Raw genomic sequence first — 24,505 nt, 5'->3', positions numbered from 1 at the left:
TAAACTGACATGTAAACATTGCAAGGAACCCATATACCAAATATGGTTATCCTACTACTCATATTAAGTCAGTATTTCACTTGACAAGAAAACTGTGATTTATTTTTAAGCAGTCACTGAACTATGAAAATGAGGTCAAGGACAATGGACATATGGCAGATGGAATCTTCGTAACATAAGGTATCTGAATACAAGATATGAAGTATCAGTTCTTCTACTTTCTAAAATATAAAGCTTTATACAAATAGTTAATGCCCACCTAACTGCTGCGACGCCACCAAATTGTAATCCCTATGTCTGGCATTCTGCGATTTTTGTCACAGAATTGACAAAATTCATTATTAAAAGGGCAATAATTCTATAAAGAGTTAACTGACAATTTCAGTCATTTTGACATATGTGTAGATCTTGTCCTGCTGATCATTTTTCCTTATTGAAGTTTTTATCTATCTATTTAAGTTTTCAAGATAACAGGCAAAAACACAAAAAATAAACTGCTTCGCTGAGCGCAGCTGGATACGCTCGCAGAGGTCCAACCCTGAACAGTTGGGGCAAAAATGGACACAATATTCAAGCTTGATACAGGTCTGAATTTGGATTGTAATTAAATATTTGACATATTATAGGTTTCTGAATAAATGTAGTCAAAGAACTTGAAATTGGTTATATGAATTGAATTTATATTCATTTAAAGATTTCTTGCTGTTGTGCAATACACTGTGCTGTTGCGCAATACTTAGTAAATCTGTTGTCAGACTATAAACAAATAAAGTTCAATTTCTTCTCAATGTCATATTTGAAATTTATGAAAATCAATAGCAAGATTACATCAATAGCTATAAATAATTCACCAAAGTTTCATGAGAACTGCTGAAAGCATTTTTGAGTTATTGTCCAAAAACTGGAAAATCCCCCCTTTTTTAATTAATAAAACCCCATAACTCAGAAATGTGAAATCTAAAATTTATAAAATTCTAAAGGGAGCTTACATTAACAGATATAAATAATTCACCAAAGTTTCATGAGAACTGCTGAAAGCATTTTTTAGTTATTGTCGGAAAACTGGAAAATCACCCTTTTTTTAATGAATAAAACCCTGTAACTCTGAAATGTAAAATCTAAAATTTATAAAAATCAAAAGGGAGCTCATTTCAATAGATATAAACAATTCACCAAAATTTCTTGCAAGTTGGTGAAAGCATTCTTGCGTAATTGTCAGAAAACTGGAAAATCCCCCCTTTTTTAATGAATAAAACCCCAAAACTCAGAAACGGTAAATTTGAAATTTATAAAAAACGAAAGGTAGCTCGTGTCAATAGATATAAACAATTCACCAAAGTTTCATGCATATTGGTTAAAGCTTTTTTGAGTTAATGTCCGACATGTTGACCACGGATGGACGGACGGACAGACAGACAGACGGACGGTCAACGGTATACCATAATACGTCCCGTAAACGGACGTATAAAAAGGTAAAAATCTCCATTAAAGGGAAATTAATCTCAATAGGGAGTTAACTGACAATTTTGGTCATGTTGACATATTTGTAGATCTTGTCCTGCTGATTTTTTTTTAAGTAACTGTCTATCTCTTTCAGTTTTCAAGATAATAGGCAAAAACAAAACAAAACAAAAATGATTAAAATCATCATTAAAGTACAATAACTCTCATAACCAACCAACTGAAGAATTCATCAATGATAGCTTACTTGTAGATCTTGTCCTGCTGATCATTTTTGCTATTTAAAGTTTCCATCTATCTATTACAGTTTTCAAAATCAAAAATGCAAAATATTGGGAAAAGTTGTCATCAAAGGACAATTACTCCAATAAGGAGTCGACTGACGATTTCGTTCATCCAACTTATTTGTAGATCATGTTTTGTTGATCAATTTTCCCTTTTAAAGTTTCTACGTATCTATTATAGTTTTCAAGATAATAGGCAACATTTCTAAATATTAGGAAAAATCCCTCATTAAAGGGCAATAACTTAAATAAGGAGTTGCCTGACAATTTTGGTCATGGTGACTTATTTGTAGATCTTGTCTTGCTGATCAGTTTTGCTCAATAAATTTTCTCTCTATCTATTACAATTTTCAAGATAAGCAATAATGCCAAAAATTGGGAAAATCATCATTAAAGGGCAATAACTGTAATAAGGAGTAGACTGACGAATTCAATCATGGTTGACTAATTTATAGATCTTGTCTTGCTGATCATTTTTGCTTTTTAAAGTTTCTGTCTATCTATTATAATTTTCAAGATTATAGGAAAAATGAAACAAATTGTTAAAATTTGTCGTCAAAGGGCAATAACTCCTATAAGAAGTTGTCTGACAATTTTGATGTTGATAGACAGAAGGTAGTTTTCACCATTCTGAACATTTTTGCCCCTTCAGATTACCTCTATCTATAGGGGTTTTCAAGATAATAGACATAAATTGCATTTTACCCTTATGTTATTTTTAGCCATGTTGGCAATGTTTGTTGGCAGGCAGTTAATCGGACAAATTTTTTCAAATTAGAAAACTAAATACCCCAATGATGATTGTGGCCAAGTTTGGTTAAATTTGGCTCAGTAGTTTCAGAAAAGATGATCTTAGTAAAAGTTAATGGACAATGACAGATGGCAGATGGAGGATGTGAAGTGGTGGCAAATGCTCACACCAGCTCTTTTGACAAGGTGAGCTAAAACTTGTAAAATTTTTCATTTAAGGGCATTAACTCCTATAAGAAGTTGTCTGACAGTTTTGATGTAAATGGACAATCGGTAGAGCTCAACATTATGAACATTTCTGCCCCTGTCAGAATTTCTCTTCTTATATATATATATATAGTGGCTTTCAAAATAATACACAAAACTTGCATTTTACCCCTATGTTCTATTTATAGCCATGTCAGCCATGTTTTCTATTTATAGCCATGTCAGCCATCTTGGTTGGCAGGCGGGGCCATCGCACAAATTTTTAAACTAGATATCCCAATGATGATTGTTGCCAGGTGAGTTTAAAAGACAAGTCATATTAACCCTGCGTCAGAACATCTTTCTAAGTAATAGAAATTTTTAAAGTCAATCAGACAAGGGAAAATTTTGAAAGGGAAAATTCGAAAAGAAATGAAAAATTGAAATTGTGTTCCTTTTGTATAAATAAACATAAATTCAATAATATTTATGTTTTATTCCACTGGATAAGTGCGCAAAATTGATATTTAATCTCTCTACCGATCCAAGACCATTTGCCATCTTGACAGCATCTAGGTTTCCAATAATCACCTGATATCTTATTACCACAAAGTCCCAAAACCAGTATGACATACAAGTGGTCATCAATCAGTATTGGTAATAGTTAAAATGGATTCTTCCATTCCATAATTGAATCTATTTTAATTCAAGAAATCTGTGATTGACAAAAAAGGATCGAGGACAGGCATTTAACTGGGTTTTTAGTCTATAATATTTTCTTTCCCCTCTAAACAAGGATTTGTGTAGTTAAAACTTGCAATACTAATCTTTGGTCTAAATGCTATTTTTTAGTCTGCGTTTGGAATGACAATATTGTTAATAATTCTTTATTCGTAAAACAAAAAATTTGTGTGGTGGCTTAAAATATATTCTTGTACGTGTTGAAACATTGAAAAAAAAATTCAAACTCCGAACTGTATTGAAAGGCAAATCTTGTTCCATGATTTTCTAACTTCGTTGCATTTTTTGTTCCCCTATCTGGATGGTTCAAATAAAGTCAAAACAACTGTCAATCAATTATCAAAGGCTATTGTATTGCATGATTGGCTGTCCTTAATGTAAGTAAATCATCGCACGCCTGCTGTTATATACGATTCTTAACTCGGGGATTTAAAAAGGTACTAAGATCGTTGCCATGAATATATATGCTAATGATCCCCCAAAAATCCTATTTGAAGAAATAAAGAAACTTTAGTTCGGATAGACTGATAGTTATTTATTAACGTCACATCCACTGAAAGGTGATGGATGTTTTTTTTCAGGTATACTTTCCAAGTTAATTAATAAACCATTCCCGAAAATGTACTTTAGCAAAAGGGAGAGATAAGATAAAAGACTTATTATAAAGTGCACACATCTAGCATAAGTGCATACATTTTGCATATTTCTGTACATAAAAGGAATGTGTAAACAAAAAAATTCACAATTTTGTATATTATGGGGAAAGACACACATTTGGTATATATATGCTAAAGTCTCACAAACTATAGCATTCATATATAATTGTCATTCTTGTTTGAATTGACGGCCGGAGTATTTAAAACAAGAGGCTCGTGAGAGCCTGATATTGCTCACCTGTAATTTCAGTTTCAGGCATTTGACTTATTTGTAGATCTTACTTTGCTAAACAATTCTGTCATTTACACTTTCTCTCTTTCTATAATAATATTAAAGATAATACATAACCCAAAACTATTAAATTACCTAAAAATTAACTATTTCTGGACAGTAACCCAACAATAAGTAGTCCTATTGGTCTGAAGATTACTTGACAGGTAGATCTAAACCTGTTTAACACTTTCACCTTTGTCAGTTTTGCTCTTACTGCTTTAGATTTTGAGATGAAAGCCAAAAACTTCATTTGACCCCTATGTTCTATTTTTAGAAACTGCCTCCATGTTTTTGAATGGATCAAATCCCTGAATACAATCTATAAACTAGATACCCTAAGGAACATTCAATTAAAGTTTTTAAGTATTGGCCAAGTAGTTTCAGAGAAGAAGATTTTTGAGACTTTCACAAAAAATGTTGAAAAAAAAAACGTTTTAAGGGCAATAACTCCTTAAGAGGTCAATTGACTATTTTGATCATGTTGACTTATTTGTAGATCTTACTAAGCTGAACATTTATTGCCATTTATACTTTCTCTCTATCTATTATAATATTAAAGAAAATAACCAAAAACAGTAAAATTTAATAAAAATAAACTATTTCCAGCAGTAACCCAACAATGGGTTGTCCAACTTGTCTGAAAATTTCATAACAGATACATCATGACCCATTTATCACTTTAACTCCCTTTCACTTTTGCTCCAACTGCTGTAGTTTTTGAGATATAAGCCAAAATCTGCTTTTGTCCCCTCTGTTCTATTTTTAGCCATGGCGGCCATGTTTGTTGATGGATCAAAACTTCGGATACATTTACAAACTAGATACCCTAAGGAACATTCAGTTAAAGTTTAGAAGTATTAGGCCCAGTAGTTTCAGAGGAGAAGATTTTTAAATGTTAGCAAACATGATTAACAAATTGTGTAAAATTGTCTTTAAAGGGCAATAACTCCTTAAGGGTTCAACTGACAATTTTGGTCATATTAACTTTTTTGTAGATCCTACTTTGCTGAACATTTTTGCTGTTTACAGTTTATCTGTTGATTTTTTTAAATCATATTTGAAAGAAAGAACACAGCAAGTCCATATAGGTTGCACTTTGTAAATACAGCTGTTTCTCAAACCACGCCTCTTTTGGGGAGATATATAATATTCATAGATATGTTAATTTGTTAATGTACTGGTTCCCATTTATGATCTCTGTGTTTCATCTCATAGAGACATCACTTGGGAATGTAACCAGTATAGAAAAACATGGTAGCGCCTAAATTTTAATTCTTAGGAGGTCCAAATATGAAGGTAAGGGTAGTATAGAATTTTAGTATAAGTTTAAACTCTTAGAAGTTCAGGGCATATAAATGTTGAAAATATGCCGCACATATGACCTTTGAATAAAATAGTAGTGCATATAAACTTTCCGTTCTGGGATATTATTTTTCACGAAACTTAATTCATAGTAAAAGTGTCACAGTTTTAGCCGCAAAGGGAGTTCCTATGGGAAATTGCAGTGTCTATATTTACAGAATTGCAACCTATATAGGGTTAAAAAATAGAACATACAGAATTTCACAAAATCTGGTTTATCTCAGAGATTTTAAAGAATTTAACTCAAATATGAAGTTTTATAAATATTTCATGAAGATTGAGAAAATCCTGAGCCTTAACTATGATGACTCAGCATAAATTCACAGTTTACAGTATGCATGGTTTACTTAAAGCCCTGAATTCAAAATAAATTCATAACATTTGCCTATTTGTGATTTAAATTGTTTAGAAGTGCTTATATTTACTCTTTGCAGTCATTGCAACTCGTTGATCCTTCCTAAATAATTTTGTTAGGTTATTTTTGTTCTGTCGATAACCCAAAAGTAAGCCGTAACACCTAAATGTGTTTTTTTGTGACCGTGGCAATAAAAAGTACAAGCTAGAATTACAAAAAGACCTCAATAAAACTTACAATAGTGTGTTCTATCCTAAATATATACTAAATACTCCGCATTGCTAGAAACTGGGAAAATATTAGGGAAATGTGAGGCTCCAGGGGGCAAAAAAACAGAAAAAAATGCCTACCCTGGGTCATAAAACAGATAATTTAACTTGTAAATGCTATGATTTTATTATTTTCAAGGTCTTTTGTAAACAAAACAATAACTGTGCTGGAAAGTTATGCAAAAATAAGATGTAAGCAGTCATTTCTATCAAACTTTTAGTGAATTTATGCACCAGACTGATATCTTCTTAAGTACAATTTTGCAAATATGGCTTTGTTTAGACACTTCTAGTTCATACATTAACTAACTTATGTTAGTTATATGGTTAGAGATGATACTGTTGTGACAAGAATTCTTAACTGACCATTTGAGACATAAATTGTGAACTTTCATTGACAAATAGGCATACAGTAAGATGTGGACTGGAGACACAGGCAGGATTGGATACTTTGTATAATCTTGAATGTTGGAATGATTAACTATACTAAACAATACATTTATAGTATTCTAAAATGCTTTCAATTTGTTATCAGAATAGTTTCAAACATGTTTTAGACATTTCATGTCAGAAAACATGCACATAGGGTAAGCTGGCAATGATGTAAGTCTTGTTTTCAAATTCTTTAAAAAACTGAAATAGGGGTAGGGGTATAAAATGTACTGTAAAAGGAAACTTAGAGTATATGCAGTGATTTCCTTAAGGCTATAATTCTGATAAATAAGTATTGTTGTGAGAAAAAGTGTTTTTAAAAGGTTTTCTATTTGAATAAATGTTTGTATAGGTTGCACTTTGTAAATACAGCTGTTTCTCAAACCATGCCTCTTTTGGGGAGATATATAATATTCATAGATATGTTAATTTGTTAATGTACTGGTTCCCATTTATGATCTCTGTGTTTCATCTCATAGAGACATCACTTGGGAATGTAACCAGTATAGAAAAATATGGTAGCGCCTAAACTTTAATTCTTAGGAGGTCCAAATATGAAGGTAAGGGTAGTATAGAATTTTAGTATAAGTTTAAACTCTTAGAAGTTCAGGGCATATAAATGTTGAAAATATGCCACACAGCCCTATATTTTGACCTTTGAATAAAATAGTAGTGCATATAAACTTTCCGTTCTGGGATATTATTTTTCACGAAACTTCATAGTAAAAGTGTCACAGTTTTAGCCGCAAAGGGAGTTCCTATGGGAAATTGCAGTGTCTATATTTACAGAATTGCAACCTATAAGTAATCAGTATTCTGATAAAAAATTTATAAATTTCGGTGTTCCACAGGGCTCAATACTTGGTCCCATTTTGTTTGTTTTGTACATAATTAACCTCCCATTACACATCAAAAACAGCCATACAGACTTGTATGCTGATGACACAACTATGCATACATCAGGAAAGAGTATTGCTCCTATGCAATTAAAAGTACAAGATGATCTCCAATGTGTTGAAAAATGGTGTCATGAAAATAACATGTTCATAAATTCGGATAAAACTAAATGTATGGTCATAGGTACAAGACAAAGGCTGTGTTTAAATCAAGCAGAACCAGTTCTAACTATTGAGAATAATATTCTTCAAATATCATCAATTGAAAAACTTTTAGGTGTTAGAATTGACTTTAATCTGTCATGGACAGGCCAGGTTAATTTCTTATGTTCATCAATATCATCTAGACTTCATTTACTCTCTAAGATCAAGAAATTTCTAAATATTGATTCAAGAAAATTATTTTATAATGGTTATATTCTCCCACTGATAGATTATTGTTGTATTATTTGGAGTGGTAACTTGTGCTAAAAATGAGCTAGTAAGAATAATAAAATTGCAGAAAAGGGCTGCAAGACTAATTTTAGATGCTGATCCACTTTCATCATCAGCACCTCTGTTTAAACAGCTTGGGAGGATGACAGTAGAGAACAGAATCTCATACCATAAATCTGTTTTGATGCAGAACTGCATTAAGAATGAAGCCCCTGTATATTAACTGATAAATTTAAAGAAATGCCAGAAATAAACCAATATTGTTTGAGGAATACGTCTTGCAAAAAAATTGCAAGTCCCAAAAGCCAAAACAGAGCTGTATAAGAAATCTTTTATATATTCAGGATCTATTTTATGGAATAACTTACCAATATCCCTGAAAAAATCAACCTCAAGTACAAGCTCATTCAAAAAAGATTTAAAAAATTAATTACTTGTTGGAACATTAAGAAGCTGTGTAATTTTATATGCATAATAATTTTCACACACTTACTTAAACTTTAAATATGGTTGAGGTAATTTGAATGATGCCAATATTATATGAATTCATCATTTTTTACATGTTTTGAAAATTGTATATTTTATAACAATTTCTTATTTGATTTGTGTGTGTTTGTTTGATTATTTTGTTATTGTTTGTTTGTTATATTTCAATGCATTTCACGAGGGCCTCAGGGAAGATTAGTGTTATAGCTAACTATGTAACCCTCTTTAAATAAAGAATTATTATTATTATTATTATCTTTATCTTCAATAATATTCAAGATAATAACCAAAAACTGCAAAATTTCCTAAAAATTACCAATTTAGTGGCAGCAACCCAACAATGGGTTGTTCGGTTCTTTTGAAAATTTCAGGACTGATAGATCTGCACCATTTTTACCCCTGTCAGATTTGCTCTAAATGCTTTAGTTTTTGAGATATAAGCCAAAAACTGCATTTGACCCCTATGTTCTATTTTTAGCCATGGTGGCCATGTTTGTTGATGGATCAAAACTTCGAATACAATTTATAAACTAGATACCCTATAAGAAACATTCAGTTAAAGTTTGAAGTTATTTGGCCCAGTAGTTTCAGAGGAGAAGATTTACGACGACAGCGACGACGACAGACGGACGCCATGTGATGGCATAAGCTCACATGGCCCTTTGGGCCAGGTGAGCTAAAAAAATGTGCTTGTAAGCTGTGATTAGTAGGGGTTATTCAACTTCCTAGAAAATGTGTATGTGCTGCAGTTGCATTGTACACACCATAACTCTATTTCAAGTTTAATTTCCTGTCATTTTTATAGGTTAATGCAGAGACATGTAATGATGTATTGTATATCTTTGATTAAAGACAATAAAATATTTAAATATTTGAATTTGATGTGACTTACAATTCATCTCCTTTTATTTTTTTTTGAAGGGGGGTGGGGGGGGGGGGGGTATAAATTGTTTGATTGTAGGGACAATTTATGAATTTAACTTTACTAACTCGCTTCTATTGAAAGATTGTTAGGAGCATAAAGACTTGATAGATACAGCCCCGAACTTCTACCAAAAGAGCACCCGTTTATTATTTAAAACTTATTTCTGTGTTGAATGATTTTTGTGTATGTTTGTTTAGATTTACTTTCTAGTGTACATTTTCATCATGAGAACGAGGCTTTATACATATATGTATTTTCTTGGTTCCATTGTACATAGACAAAGTTGATCTTAGATGGTTGCCGATATTGATAAAATTAGCACATCCCTAGCTTTCAAATATTTAGATATGAGTGTTCCCGTACATTTTTTAACCGTCTGAGGAAAATCAAAAGCGCTTTTAATAGATAAACCAATTTTATAAAATTATGTTTTTCTTTTTCTTTCTGATGAGTCAAATGATAAGTGGTTATAATCTTTTATTATAACACTTGATTATTAGCTTCCCCAAGTTTGTTTCTTAGATTTTAAAGTGATCAAATACAAAAAAAATCATTTTGATTTTAATAACTATTCCTTTAGATTTAATATTAACATTATTTATCATTTTTATAACATCAAATTTATTCATCCTACATGTGTGAAATACATGTTCAATATCATGATTTAGTTCCAACGGACCTAACCCACAATATAATTCAATATTCCACGGCGATCTATTTGTATTTGCCACCACCTTAAATCTCTTGAGACTATTATGTCCCAGCTTAAATATATGTTTTAACTTTGTGTATTAAACTTGACCTTCTATCTAACATCCATTCGAAATGGCATTCACACCTGGCATGGTGTGCCCTAGAGGCCCCGCCTCCAAATTAAAAAAAAAAACCTATTTCAAATGTATTGACTTTTAGAAATAAAGTAGAAAAATGGCTTCAGCAATTACTCTCATTTGTACAAAATGTCATGCTGATAGTAAATCTTAAGAAGCTGTCAAATGGTGCAAGCATTATTACGGAGGTAAGCACGCTAGCACTAGATCATGGAGGCAGATGGCAATTATAGAAAATCTGGTCAGCTAAATAAGTAAGAGATCAGAAAGAATGAATAAATGAAAAAGAAACTTTTGAGTTGAGAGCTGAAAGATACCTATATATATATTGTATACTTATTGACTGGGTATGAATGGAATAGTAAGTTTATTGTCCCCCGAGGAGCAACTATTGCCCTGAGGCGTAGCCGAGGTCAATAGTTGTATCCGAGGGGACAATAAACTTACTATTCCACAAATATCCAGTCAGTAAGTGTTTTATTATACCGAAAGAGACAGCAGACAATAAATGGCGCGGATAAATCAACTATCGTAATATGAAAAGCAGAAACCCAACCATACTGTTTAACATTTACTTCATAAATATTCTGAAATGCTAAGGCTACGTCCCTCACTGACGTCATCCCTAGATACAATAGGTAAAACGCGCCGTTGTACATGTAACCCCCGCGGTATTTTCAACATCCTCCAATCCCGTAGCTGCATTTGAAATTCCGCGAAATATAATGACGCTTGCAGTCAAATAGTTTCATCGAGGTTCAATAGTTGGAAACTATTGACGAGTCAAATAGTTCAACCCTTGCAATTTGAATAAAATGCTTCGCTTAGCGCAGCCTGATAAGACCGCAGAGGTCGAACCCTGAACAGTTGGTACAAATTTGGACACAATATTCAAGCTTGATACTGTCTGAATTTGGATTGTGATCAAATTTTTGACATAATATAGATTTCTGACACAAAATAAATGTGGTCATAGATCTTACAAATCTATTGCGCAATATGTGCAATTGAAGATTTCTTCTTGAAACTTTTCAAAAATTCAAAATTTGAAAAATTTTGAAAAAAAAATATGAATCCTCTAAAAAAATTGGAACCCCCCCCCCCCCCCAACTTTTTGAAACCCCCTTGGAGCAATAACCCCAAAACTCGATCCCAGCCTTTCCTTTGTAGTATGGAACCTTGTAGTACAATTTCAGAGAGATCCATACACTTAAACACAAGTAATTGTCTGGAAACTAGAAAAATGCTTGTTTTTGGCCCCTTTTTGGCCCTTAATTCCTAAACTGTTGGCCCCATAACCCCTAAAATCAATCCCAACCTTCTATTTGTGGTATTAAACATTGTCTTGCAATTTCAGAGCAATCAAAATACTTATATACAAGTTATTATCCTGAAACTAGAAAACTGCTTGTTTTGGGCCACTTTTGGGCCCCTAATTCCTAAACGGTTGGGAGATCATCCCCAAAATCAATCCCAACCTTCCTTTTGTGGTATTGAACCTTCTTAAAAAATTTCATAGAGATCCATTGACTTTAACTTAAGTTATTGTCCAGAAACCAATGTGTCTTCGGACGACAACGCAGACGACGACGACATCATACGATCCCAAAAAAATGTTTGCGGCCGTATAAAAATTGTCAAAATATTGTGTACTTATTTTATATAGAAGATGATAACTGAGTTATGATAAATATATATATTGTAATTAATAAAAGAAATAAACTGCGCATAGAAAGATATATAAATTGAATCATTTAAATATATGGCAGTTTAATATTGAAAACTACAATAAATTGAAGGAAAACTGACCTACATATAAGTCAATATCAATAAACCAAGAATTTTTCAAATAAAATTTTAAGTAAAAATCAACTTTATATTTTTTCTGTATGCATCTGCAGTTTTAAATGACTCTGTCAATAGACACTTGCATAATACATGTATCACAACAATTCAATCACAAAAAAAACTTTAAATTGAAAGCCATCTAAAATATTTTAAATTAGAAAATATATATCCGACCATTCAAATGTGTATCATTAATTTACCTATATCCTAGCTAGGTAAGTACGTGTACCAGTTATTGGACATTTTACTTCCCTGTAGAAATTTCTTTTCTAGAGCACCAGCAATCACAATATAAAGGGTAAGAATGTGTTTTTGAGATTAAGGGTATAAAATAATGAGACAGTAATCCAACAACACAAACACTAACATCTGCAGGACAACATATGATCATAAACACAGAAAAGCAAATGTCTGTAATCTAATATATCAATCTCTAAATCAAGTCCAGATGAGTAATGAAAAAAAACTAATGGTGGAATTTATAACAAAAGTTGATTTGTGTTAAACCTTCTTTAAAGAAAATAATTACCCAGTATAGTAAGTTGCATTCAACAATTTTTCTCAAAACAATTTGTAAATGTACTTTCATAATAATTATGGGTAAATCAATTCTATGGCAATAAATCATGTATGTTACTTCCTTTAAAAGAAGAGGTGTGATAAGAACCAATATTATCTGGCACCTGATATTGCAAAAATAGTGAAATTATTCTCAAGTTTGATAATAATCATTTTCACTTTTGCTGTCATGGAGTAATGGCCCTTTATTGCTATATAATAATGGCAGTAATTAGTGTAATAAAAAAAACTGGTTTTCTATCAATTTAACAGCCTCTTGTTATTACAATTATTCTAAAGCAGTTGAGGGTCATAACTCCCTAACAGCAAGAGTGTGAATTTTTTTCAATATCGAACTTGACCTCCATTTTTCATTAGTAAAAATCAAAATCATTTGATCAATAGTTCTTATATATTTATTACTAATTGCATAGAAACGACATATATTGCGTTTTTATACGACCGCAAAACATTTGCGTTCAAATAATGCTATCATGTTGTCGTTGTCCGAAGACACATTTAGTTTCTGGAAAATAACTTTAGTTTAAGGAAATGGATATCTATGAAATTTTACCAGAAGGTTCAATACCACAAAAGGAAGGTTGGGATAGATTTTGGGGGTTATGGTACCAACAGTTTAGGAATTAGGGGCCAAAAAGGGGCAAAAAACAAGAATTTTTGTACTTTCTGGACAATAACCTGTGTGTAAGTGTATGGATCTCTCTGAAATTGTACTATAAGGTTCCATACCATAAAGGGAAGGCTTGGATTGAGTTTGGGGGTAATTGCCCAAAAGGTTAAACAATTAAGGGCAAAAAAGGGGCAAAAAACAAGCATTTTTCTAGTTTCCAGACAATAACTTGTGTTAAAGTTTACCGAACTCTCTGAAATTGTCCATTTTTCCCGAAAAGAAAATACTCTTCAAAATTTCAAAACAAAAATTTGGGGGGGAGGATTTTTTTTCATTTTTTTTTGGGGGGGCTATTTTTTTCTTCAAAATTCTTGAAATTTCAAATTTTGGAAAAATTTTTGGGGGGGGATTTTTTTTTCAATATATTTGGGGGGTTCATTCTATTTTTTCTTCAAGATAATTAAAAAAAATAATTTTTTTGGGGGGGACAAATTTTTTGGGGGGATTTTGTTCTCTTTTTCCCAAAATTTTTCCATTTTTACATTGATTATTTCTGATTTATATATATAAGCAAAACATACAGTTATGGCAGGAGATACACATCAAACAGGGTGTGTAAATTATTATATATAAACAGATTTAAATTTTATATATAAACAGATTAACTAAGTATTGCGTAATAGCACAGTATTGCGCATTACAGCAAGAAATCTTCAATTGAACATAGATACAAATCAGTTAACCAATTTCAATGGGATTAATTTGGAGTCTTTAATTTTTGGGGGTTCTAACCTTGTATTACTATTTTGGATATTGGGCCCCATTTTAAATTGGTCTACATTGAGGTCCAAAGGGTCCAAAATTAAACTTTGTTTCATTTCATCAAAAACTGAATTATTGCGGCTCTATAATATACGGTCGTATCAGGCTGAGCTCTAATCTATTAATTATTTCAATTAATCAAGGGCCATAACTCCTAAATGGCAAAAGCCAAAATCCTTAACATCTAACCTTTACCAATCTTTTCATTAGTAGCAACACATTAAAATGGAAAATCATTTGCTTAAAAGTTCATAAGTTACTGCACACAAAACAACATAAAGGGCCATTTCCCAATTAATCAAGGACCATAAATCCTGAACAGAAAAAGTGAAAAAATGTTAAAAAAAAAAATATCAATTTAATGTTATCTCCCCTAAAAAAATCACTTGTGTAAAAGATACCTCTATTACAGTTATACTATGCAAATATAGTCAAATGACAAACCACACCTCTCTTGGGGAGATACTTAATATCTATAGATATTTTGTTTTGTTCACCTACTGGTTCTCAGAGTTGATCATATTGAGATAATACTTGAGAATTTTACCAACTGGTATGAATACAGTTGGAAAGCAGTCAAAACAAGTGAATCTGTGAGCTACTGCTCACTAATGATAAACCCTGAAACGCATCACACGGTATAGCTGACTGATATAAACCCTGAAACCAAATTTCAGAAATCCTTGTATTGTAGTTTCTGAGAATAAAATGCTCCGCAGGGCGCAGCTTGATACGACCGCAGAGGTCGAACCCTGAACAGTTGGGGCAAGTATGGACACAACATTCAAGCTTGATACAGCTCTGAATTTGGATTGTGATTAAATATTTGACACAGCATAGGTTTCTGACACAGAATGAATGTGGTCTAAGAACTTAAAAATTTTAAATTGGACATTCACCTATTATGGTCCAATATCCAAAATCTAAATACATGGTTAGATTCAGCATATCAAAGAACCCCAAGAATTCGATTTTTGATGAAATCAAACAAAGTTTAATTTTGGACCCCGATTTGGACCAACTTGAAAACTGGGCCCATAATCAAAAATCTAAATACATGTTTAGATTCAGCATATCAAAGAACCCTAAAAATTCAATTTTTGTTAAAATCAAACTAAGTTTAATTTTGGACCCTTTGGACCTTAATGTAGACCAATTTGAAAACGGAACCAAAAATTAAGAATCTAAATACACGGTTAGATTCTGCATATCAAAGAACCCCAATAATTCAATTTTTGATGAAATCAAACAAAGTTAAATTTTGGACCCTTTTGACCTCAATGTGGACAAAGTTGATAACAGGGCCCAAAAATCAAAAATCTAAATACATGGTTAGATTCAGCATATCAAAGAACCCCATATATTCAATTTTTGTTGAAATCAAACAAAGTTTAATTTTAGACCCCGATTTGGACCAACTTGAAAACTGGGCCCATAATCAAAAATCTAAATACATGTTTAGATTCAGCATATCAAAGAACCCTAAAAATTCAATTTTTGTTAAAATCAAACTAAGTTTAATTTTGGACCCTTTGGACCTTAATGTAGACCAATTTGAAAACGGAACCAAAAATTAAGAATCTAAATACACGGTTAGATTCGGCATATCAAAGAACCCCAATAATTCAATTTTTGATGAAATCAAACAAAGTTAAATTTTGGACCCTTTTGACCTCAATGTGGACAAAGTTGATAACAGGGCCCAAAAATCAAAAATCTAAATACATGGTTAGATTCAGCATATCAAAGAACCCCATATATTCAATTTTTGTTGAAATCAAACAAAGTTTAATTTTGGACCCCGATTTGGACCAACTTGAAAACTGGGCCCATAATCAAAAATCTAAATAAATGTTTAGATTCAGCATATCAAAGAACCCTAAAAATTCAATTTTTGTTAAAATCAAACTAAGTTTAATTTTGGACCCTTTGGACCTTAATGTAGACCAATTTGAAAACGGAACCAAAAATTAAGAATCTAAATACACGGTTAGATTCGGCATATCAAAGAACCCCAATAATTCAATTTTTGATGAAATCAAACAAAGTTAAATTTTGGACCCTTTGGACCTCAATGTGGACCAATTTAAAAACGGGGCCCAAAATCCAAAAACATAATACACGGTTAGATTCAGCATATTAAAGAACCCCAAGAATTCAAGAATAAAACCCCATTGAAATTGATAAAAAAATAAGCAATTTATACGAAGTATCTTCTTTTGCACAATACTGTGCAATTAAATATTTCTTGCTATTGCGCAATACTGTACAATTGACAATTTCTTGCTATTGCGCAATATTGTGCTATTGGATATTTCTTGCTATTGCGCAATACTGTGCAATTGAAGATTTCTTGCTATTGCGCAATACTGTGCAATTGAAGATTTCTTGCTATTGTGCAATACTTGTGCAATTGAAAATTTCTTGCTATTGCACAATACTTATTAGATAATAATTTACACATCCTGTTTGGTGTGTATCTCCTACCATATCATTATTATTTGCTTTTATATATTAATCAGAAATAACCAACTTAAAATGGAAAATTTTAAAAGAAAAAAAAAAGGAAAAAAAGAAAAAAAAAGAAAGAAAAAAAATCCCCCCCCAACTTTTTTGAACCCCCTTATGATTCATCACCCCCAAACTCAATCCCAGCCTTCCCTTTGTGGTATGGTACCTTGCAGTACAATTTCAGAGAGATCCATACACTTGAACACAAGTTATTGTCTGGAAACTAGAAAAATGCTTATTTTTGGCCCTTTTTTGGCCCCCAATTCCTAAACGTTTCGGGCAATTACCCCCAAACTCAATTCCAGCTTTCCCTTTGTGATATGGAACCTTGTAGTACAATTTCATAAATATCCAAACACTTACACACAAGTTATTGTCATGAAACTAAAAAAATGCTTGTTTTTTGCCCCTTTTTTGGCCCCTAATTCCTAAAATTTTGAGGCAATTACCCCCAAAATCAATTACAGCCTTTCCTTTGTGATATGGAACCTTGTGGTACAATGTCAGAGAGATCCATACACTTACACACAAGTTATTGTCTGGAAGTTACAAAAATGCTTATTTTTGGCCCCTTTTTGGCCCCTAATTCCTTAACTGTTGGTACCATAACCCCCAAAATCAATCCCAACCTTCCTTTCGTGGTATTGAACCTTATGGTAAAATTTCATGGAGATCCATTCACTTAAACTAAAGTTAGAGTGCGAAAACCAATGTGTCTTCGACGACGCCGGACGACGCCAGAAGACGACGACGACGACGCCAACGTCATACCAATATACGACCAAAAAATTTTTAATTTTTGCGGTCGTATAAAAATGTGACGAAAATTTTCAACTTGGCTATCATGTGTAAAATGATACAAGTGTTCGGTAATCAGGAAGTTGTTGAGTGATGAATCTGAAAACGCATCACACGGTATAGCTGACTTATATTAACCCTGAAACCAAATTTCAGAAATCCTTATGATGTAATTCCTAAGAAAGATGCGACAAAAATATTCATGGGAGGGACGGACGGACTTACGGATGGATGTATAATCATCAATCTGAATATAGCCATTACAATAAAATTGAGAATGGAAATGGGGAATATGTCAAAGAGACAACAACCCAACCAAAGAGCAGATAACAGCCGAAGGCCACCAAAGGGTCTTCAAGCCTAACATTCTAAAAGTCATGATTATAAATTGTTATATATTATGTTACCACTTTTTATTTTGTTTTCTCTCTTGGTCAAGATGTTTCTTGTTGAATAGTTGCTGTGATTATCTAAATTTTTCAAAAACACTCATTTTTTTCTACACTAAATTTCAGAAATAAAGAGAGAATATGGCCTCATTAGATACGGACTGCTGTACCCTCTGTACTGATGAAGGAACATCTACAGAAGCTGTCACGTGGTGTATAGAATGTGAGGTGTTCCTTTGTACGGATTGTGAAAAACATCACAAGAAGTTAAGAATGTCTAAAGTCCATAATACAATGTCTTCAAAAGACTACCACAATTTACCCAAATTTATGCAAGAAATTAGTAGCCAGTGCAGAGATCACAAGAAGAAGTATGAACTGTACTGTTCTTTCCATGCCTGTCCCTGCTGTGTCTTGTGCATCACCGATAAACACAAAAAATGTCAAGAAATGATACCACTGTCAGATATCCTAAAGCAAGTAAAATCATCTGCCTCTGTTCAACTTTTTGAAAAAGATTTGAAGGATGTAAAAGAAAACTTAGAGGAGATTATAAAATATTTAAACAGTAGGATTAATACAAGTGAAAGTCAGAAAACAAAAGCCGCTGAACAAATTCGATCTATGAGGAAGTCGATAGATGATTTCTTAAACAAATTAGAACAAGAATATCTTGATGATCTAGATTCAAAGCAATCAAAGCTGAAATCTAAGATGAACACTTTACTACAACAACTAAAAAAACAAGCCAATCAGATAAGTCAACTGCAAAGTGAGTTTTCAAAAAATGACACAATATGCAACTGAGCTACAAATGTATGTTGGTCTGAGAGAAATTGAGAAAACTACATCTCAAGCAGCACAATACATTGATGATTTAAAAAGTGGAGGCCAATTGGATGAAATTAACCTAGAACTTACCATCTCATCTGAACTTAAATCAATTTTAAAAGATGTCAAATCATTTGGAGACATTAATATCAATACCCGCTCATTTACTCCTCAATTAAAAGCTGGAAGAAAAGATCAAGCACAGAACTTAGTTCCAACTATTCCTACAATTGAACAAATTAAGCCATCAATGTTAAGACAGCTGACAATTCCACAAGATATGAAGCCTTTTGATATACGTGCCTGTAGAATATTACCTGATGGTAAATATTTAATTCTTGATTCCCACTCGGATAAAAGTAGCCTGCTGCTGTTTATTAATGTTGGTTTGTTTATGAAAGAAGTAATGAAATTTAAAGGACGCTCATGGGATACTTGCTTCATTAGAACCAATACAGTTGCTGTCACATTACAATTACAAAAACAGATAGCATTGGTGGATGTAGAAAAAAATAAAATTTTCAAATCAATTAACCTTTCTCACTACTGTGGTTCAGTAGCGAGTGATGGTCAAATATTGCTCGTTAGCAGTAATCATAAAAGTACAATAGTGAATCTAAATGATATGTCTTATACAATCTTAGAAGGTATTGTGGCAGATCGTGTTGCATTATTCAAAGGAAATATCTATGGTACCATGTATTACAAAAACAAAGTCTGTTGCTACAAAAGTACTGGAGAACCTCTCTGGACATTTATGCACGATGATATTAATGGTGCACAAGGACTAACATTAGACAAGAATGGCTTTGTTTATATAGTTTCTATGTACAACAAGAGTGTCGTAGTAGTATCACCAGATGGTAAAACCTGCAAGACAATACTATCAGTGGCTGATGGAAGCAAATCTCTGTATGCCATAGACATCAACAGAGAAACAGGAATTATGATAGTATCTAGTGAAATAAGTGTTGATGAGGATGGAAGTTTTGGTAGTTATAAAAAACAATATGAAACAGCTTTTGTTTATAAAATATGAAATGTGATATTTTTCATTTTGCAAAAAAAAAGTCTATATATATATAGATTCTACCACTGCATCGAGTGTGATAAGATATTTATCCACTCGAGACAGTTAAATTTTCAAATTTAAAACGCGAGGCTTGCCGATCGTTTTAAATATTTAAAATTTAACTGTCGAGAGTGGATAAATATTGTATTACACGAGATTTGGTGGTGGAATCTGTTTCTCTAATGATTTTCAAACAATATGCAGGCAAACTTATTCCTTCTTTTTGAATGATCTGCAAAAAGATGTGTTCTTTCTATGTGACGTCATCAGGCATGGTCGCCTTTTTTCATGCCGTCACAATAGGAAATTCAGAGGAAAGCAAGAAAATTCGACGTTATAATCGCATTTAAACCAATGAAGAAATGAGATCAAATGAACCACACGTTGATTAAATTTTTTTTATACAATGGCTGCAGAAAGGGATAAATTGACGAAGAATTAGAGAAAAAATTATATATAATCTCTAGCGTTTACTGCTGGTAACAGTATAAATTCAGTCTTCCAATTTATACACCTTTGACCCATACCCTAACCCCTTTTCATAACAACAATACATCTGTTTAGTATTTACACAAACTAAAAATTTTTCTTAGTATTCAACATTACAAATGCAAAAATGTCTGGCACAGAAATTATAACAAAAGTGTTAGAAAACTGTAGAAAAATGCAGTTAAATAGTTAAGTTAGACATCATAAAGAACAATGTGAAGAGTACCCTCATTCTGATGGAAGTTTTCATATCTAACTCAAACTTTATTCAAACAAGTGTTCCTGATAACTAGGTTGAATTGTTCCAACCTTTTCATGAAAGACAACAAAGATGATGCCACGTACTGCTACATATACATGAATACAGTACCACAAACATTACATTACCGGTAAGTAAAACAGTACTGTTGAAGTAAAATTTGAAATGGTTGTGTCTTAAAGACAAATTTGATGCTCATGCCAAAAAATATTCTGTCATGATTGAAAAATTTAAAGAAAATCAAAATCCTGATTATATGTGCACTATTAATACATATCATAATACACTCCATAATATAAAACATGATATGATTTAAAAGATCGATCTTGAAAAGAGTAGGAGTAGTAAACCAGACAAACGATATACCTTGTATCAAAATGACAAATCTCAAAATTCTTATTTGTGGAATGCCAACAAAATCCAATGCACATGCACCTTTTATATATGTAGCAACACTCAGAATAATATAAGGTTCAAGTTTTTAAAACTGTAGGACAAACCATGTACCCAGCATGCTTAATATTTCCAAAACATGACAAAGTTCAACATTTTGGCATTTGTGGAAAATTTAATGAAATAAAAAAGAATGTGTCTGATGAATGCCCCCGCTCAAGCTATGCAATTTTCCAAGTTAAAAAGGAACATAATTCTCGAACAGTAAAGAACAGTAAATGACCTACAGCCCAAACTGAAACTGTGTTGTGGTTCTTAGCATTGTGTACGAGTTACATCAAATTTGGATAAGGAAAACTTAAGAGTGCGGAAATGTGGAAGTTTAAATTTTTGCATTATCTAAGACTGAAACCAATGAAACATGTATATTATGACTGGTTTATAGTATAAATATTTCTTTTGGTCAAATTATCTAGTGAGCTAGTGTTCATGTTTTATTGGGTTTCTTAGTGTATCATTTATTTCAAAGGAAATTGGTGTATACTTATATAGGAATTCCAAAATCTCACTTGAAATGCATTTTATGACCACTTTAGCAAGTTGTCTAGCTGTGAGATACATAAATTGCTCTTGTTGATCCATGTTCATACATAAAAGTATGTTTTTTACCAAATCACTCTCCTTTTTCAACATGTAGAAAAAGGGGGGACCAAATTATCAATTGTATTTCATGTTTGGACCACTGTATTTATATTTAAGGAAGAATCTCTGATAAAAATAAGACATATAGGTAAGAATATTGTTATTTGAGTAGATATTAACAAAGAAGAACTGGTAAAAATTGAGAAAGTGTCATATCGGTCACTATTAGTATCCATATGGAGTTTTCTTTGTATAACGCATATGTTACTACCAGTCCAATTTGAGCTTGAATTCAGTGATAAAGTGTTTTGACAATAGCTTTATGTGGTTTTCTATGCCAGAAATAGATCATAGAAGGAAATTAAGTCTAACAGAAGTCAATATAACAAGTTTGGTGCTGTTACAGGTATAGAACCACTAATTCAGGCCCGGTCGGAAAGAACATACAAGAAAGTAGTACATATTTGAAACAAAATAGTTCCTACGCATAGCTGTATCTTTGTTCATAGGTGAAATATTTGGGTAGTTTTGGTATCGAATGAAGGCTTAGGGATTTGGGATCACTGTAGAATCCTTGTTGAAAGTATATGAAATTTTAATAGGAGGGCACATTTGCCCTGTTGTTCAGATCAGAACTACCTGTTTTTGTACTATCAAACTTCCGGGAACCAATACGCTCTAATATGCAATTAAAGGTATGTTGAATTTTTCAGCACAAGTCAGGATAAGGTATAGTTTTGACATGAAATAACTGCCACTTTATTTGAACTTAAGACAAAGTAGCCATTAATGCATGAAGTTGCATAATTTAACATAGAAAGCAATGGGGCAATGAATTAGTGGTTTCATACCAGGAGAAGAATTTTGTAAAAGTTAATGGATGATGGATGCCAAGTGATGAGAAAAGCTCATTTGGCCCTGTGGGCCAGGTGGGCGAAAAATGGGCTAAGAATGATAGAAATATAAATTTCTCTTTCAGTAGTAGTCATTAGGCCAACCCATAAGGGCAAGGTGTGATCAGGTTATTTCCCTTTTGAAATCAGCAACCACGTCATCATCAACACTATATTTTGCACTCTTATTTGGCATGGTCAAATTTTGAACTTAGTTCATATCATTTAAACCATAACATTCCTTGGATTCCTGTTTCAAATCAGAACACACAAAGATTTTGTTTTCATTGGAAGAACCATATAACTTAGTATTTTTCCCTTTTTTTTTTTTTTTAACAAAATGTTTGCTTATTACTCGCTAGTGAAGGATTATCATTCATGATCAACCATTGAGAAAATTACTAAAACCTTTAAGTTTGGCTGATCAGTGAAAAAAATTTCCATAAAACATGCATATCTTAGGGCTGTTCAATAAAAACATACATGGGACCCAGGGAAGGCATTTTGAAATCTCAACTATGGACTGGTGTTAAAATTATTTTGTACAGTGAAAATGTAAGGAGAAATTCTAAATTGCCTCTATCGATGGTTACCCCATTATAAAAGTGCCTTCCCTGAGTACCATGCATGTTTTAATGGAACAGCCCTTAAAGAATTGGTGATTCCTAACTTCAGTAATTAGATTTCAGTAAGGGCTATTCCATTAAAATGGATGTGGGAGGGGTGTTCATGGGAGGATAGGAAGGAACTACAGACATCCCCCTACAACCAACATACTTTCTTAGTAATTTCGCATGCATCAAATGACATACAACCGGCTATAAATGACCCAAGATCCATGTCCAAAAATTGAATTTTCCCTTTCTACACCCCCACATTTAAAGTAATGGAATAGCCCTCGACATGAAAAGAACTTTTAACTAATTAACATCTGATCTGAAGAAACATGATCATACCCAAGACACTTAATGAGCCTAAATAGTGCAGAATTGTAGGTTTGCTTTGTATGGTTTGATTGATGGGTGAAGCAGCGATATCACAGATATTCAGGACAATAACATATCAATGCCCTTACACAAATCAAGTTATCAACAAGTGCCTTGTATTAGATCCAAACACTAAGTCAGGTTTTTTATTGTGCTAGAGCACAAGGTACTGTAAATTCAGAAATTATTGTGTGCATTTATTATTGCGATTTTTCAAGAATGGACAAAAATGCAAGTTTAATTATTGTGATTTTAAAAAAATCTGCATGCAGATTTATGTTTCAGTTATCAAAATGTGAGTTCTTATTATTGCGATACTCACCCGGTCACAATATTCACATTAATAAAAACCTCACAATAATTTCTGAATTTACAGTTACTGTCTGCAGGAAGACCAATTATTAAACCTGCCCATTTTAAAATGAACTTGCAAATACTAATTTTGTAGGGTTGGTTTGACCTTGCTAATGGTCCAACCCTTGACTTTTCATATTCTTGGCAAAGCACTCTAGCAAGAGACCCTAACCCTTCTCATATTTTGTGATGAATGACACATGGAGGTATGCATAATAAAACATTTTTTACAAGGAAGAAAAAATATTCTTAAAAGTTTTCTTATTTCCTTGACAATAGGAAAACCAACCTTTTTCAGATCATTAACTTCCCTCTGTTTTGCATTCAAATCCAGGATCTTTTTAGACATAGCAGATGCTAAGTATCTGAACTGTTTCAGTGCCTTTGTGTATACTGAAACATTTAACTTTTTCATTAAAAAAATTTAAGTAGCAAATACAAGGTTGAAGAAACGACAATTGAGAAACAAATATAGGTCAGAGAACCAAAAATAGGTCAGTGATCATAACTTTTTGCAATGTTTTCTGTTAAACTGCTTGCCTTTAAGATGAAATTGGACAAAACTGTTAACTCTTTGAAAATTTAATAGTGTGTAAATAATTGAATTTCAAACTGTTGAACGTTTTTTTTGCGTTTTTTTTTTCTCGTTTGCATGGTCATAGTGAATGATGGAGTGTACATGTCCTC

At 32.4% G+C, this 24,505-nt stretch overlaps 2 protein-coding genes across 3 annotated transcripts in view; one reads left to right on the top strand and one right to left on the bottom strand.

Annotated features, from left to right (window-relative positions):
* Positions 1 to 24,505, bottom strand: part of LOC127717875 (synaptonemal complex protein 1-like) — a 106,518-nt gene that overhangs the window by 42,198 nt on the left and 39,815 nt on the right. For both annotated transcript variants that reach the window (XM_052223736.1, XM_052223737.1), the window contains one exon: positions 24,108 to 24,211. In XM_052223736.1, the coding sequence (XP_052079696.1) occupies positions 24,108 to 24,211 (104 nt within the window). The remainder of the gene's footprint in view (positions 1 to 24,107; positions 24,212 to 24,505) is intronic.
* LOC127717877 (uncharacterized) lies at positions 12,420 to 19,773 on the top strand. The gene is made up of 2 exons (XM_052223739.1): positions 12,420 to 12,488; positions 18,026 to 19,773. The coding sequence occupies exon 2, from the start codon at positions 18,687 to 18,689 to the stop codon at positions 19,767 to 19,769; it is 1,083 nt and encodes a 360-aa protein (XP_052079699.1). The 5' UTR covers positions 12,420 to 12,488; positions 18,026 to 18,686; the 3' UTR covers positions 19,770 to 19,773.

Source organism: Mytilus californianus, unplaced genomic scaffold, assembly GCF_021869535.1.
Source record: "Mytilus californianus isolate M0D057914Y unplaced genomic scaffold, xbMytCali1.0.p SCAF_10, whole genome shotgun sequence".
In the NCBI taxonomy this organism is placed as follows: Eukaryota; Metazoa; Mollusca; class Bivalvia; order Mytilida; family Mytilidae; genus Mytilus; species Mytilus californianus.
The sequence above is the reverse complement of the archived record's forward strand: the minus strand, read 5'-3'. Positions and strand labels throughout refer to the sequence as shown.

What these genes read in the sequence shown, in the direction of transcription:
- LOC127717877 (XM_052223739.1), top strand. Translation starts at nt 18,687, where the DNA reads ATGACACAATATGCAACTGAGCTACAAATGTATGTTGGTCTGAGAGAA.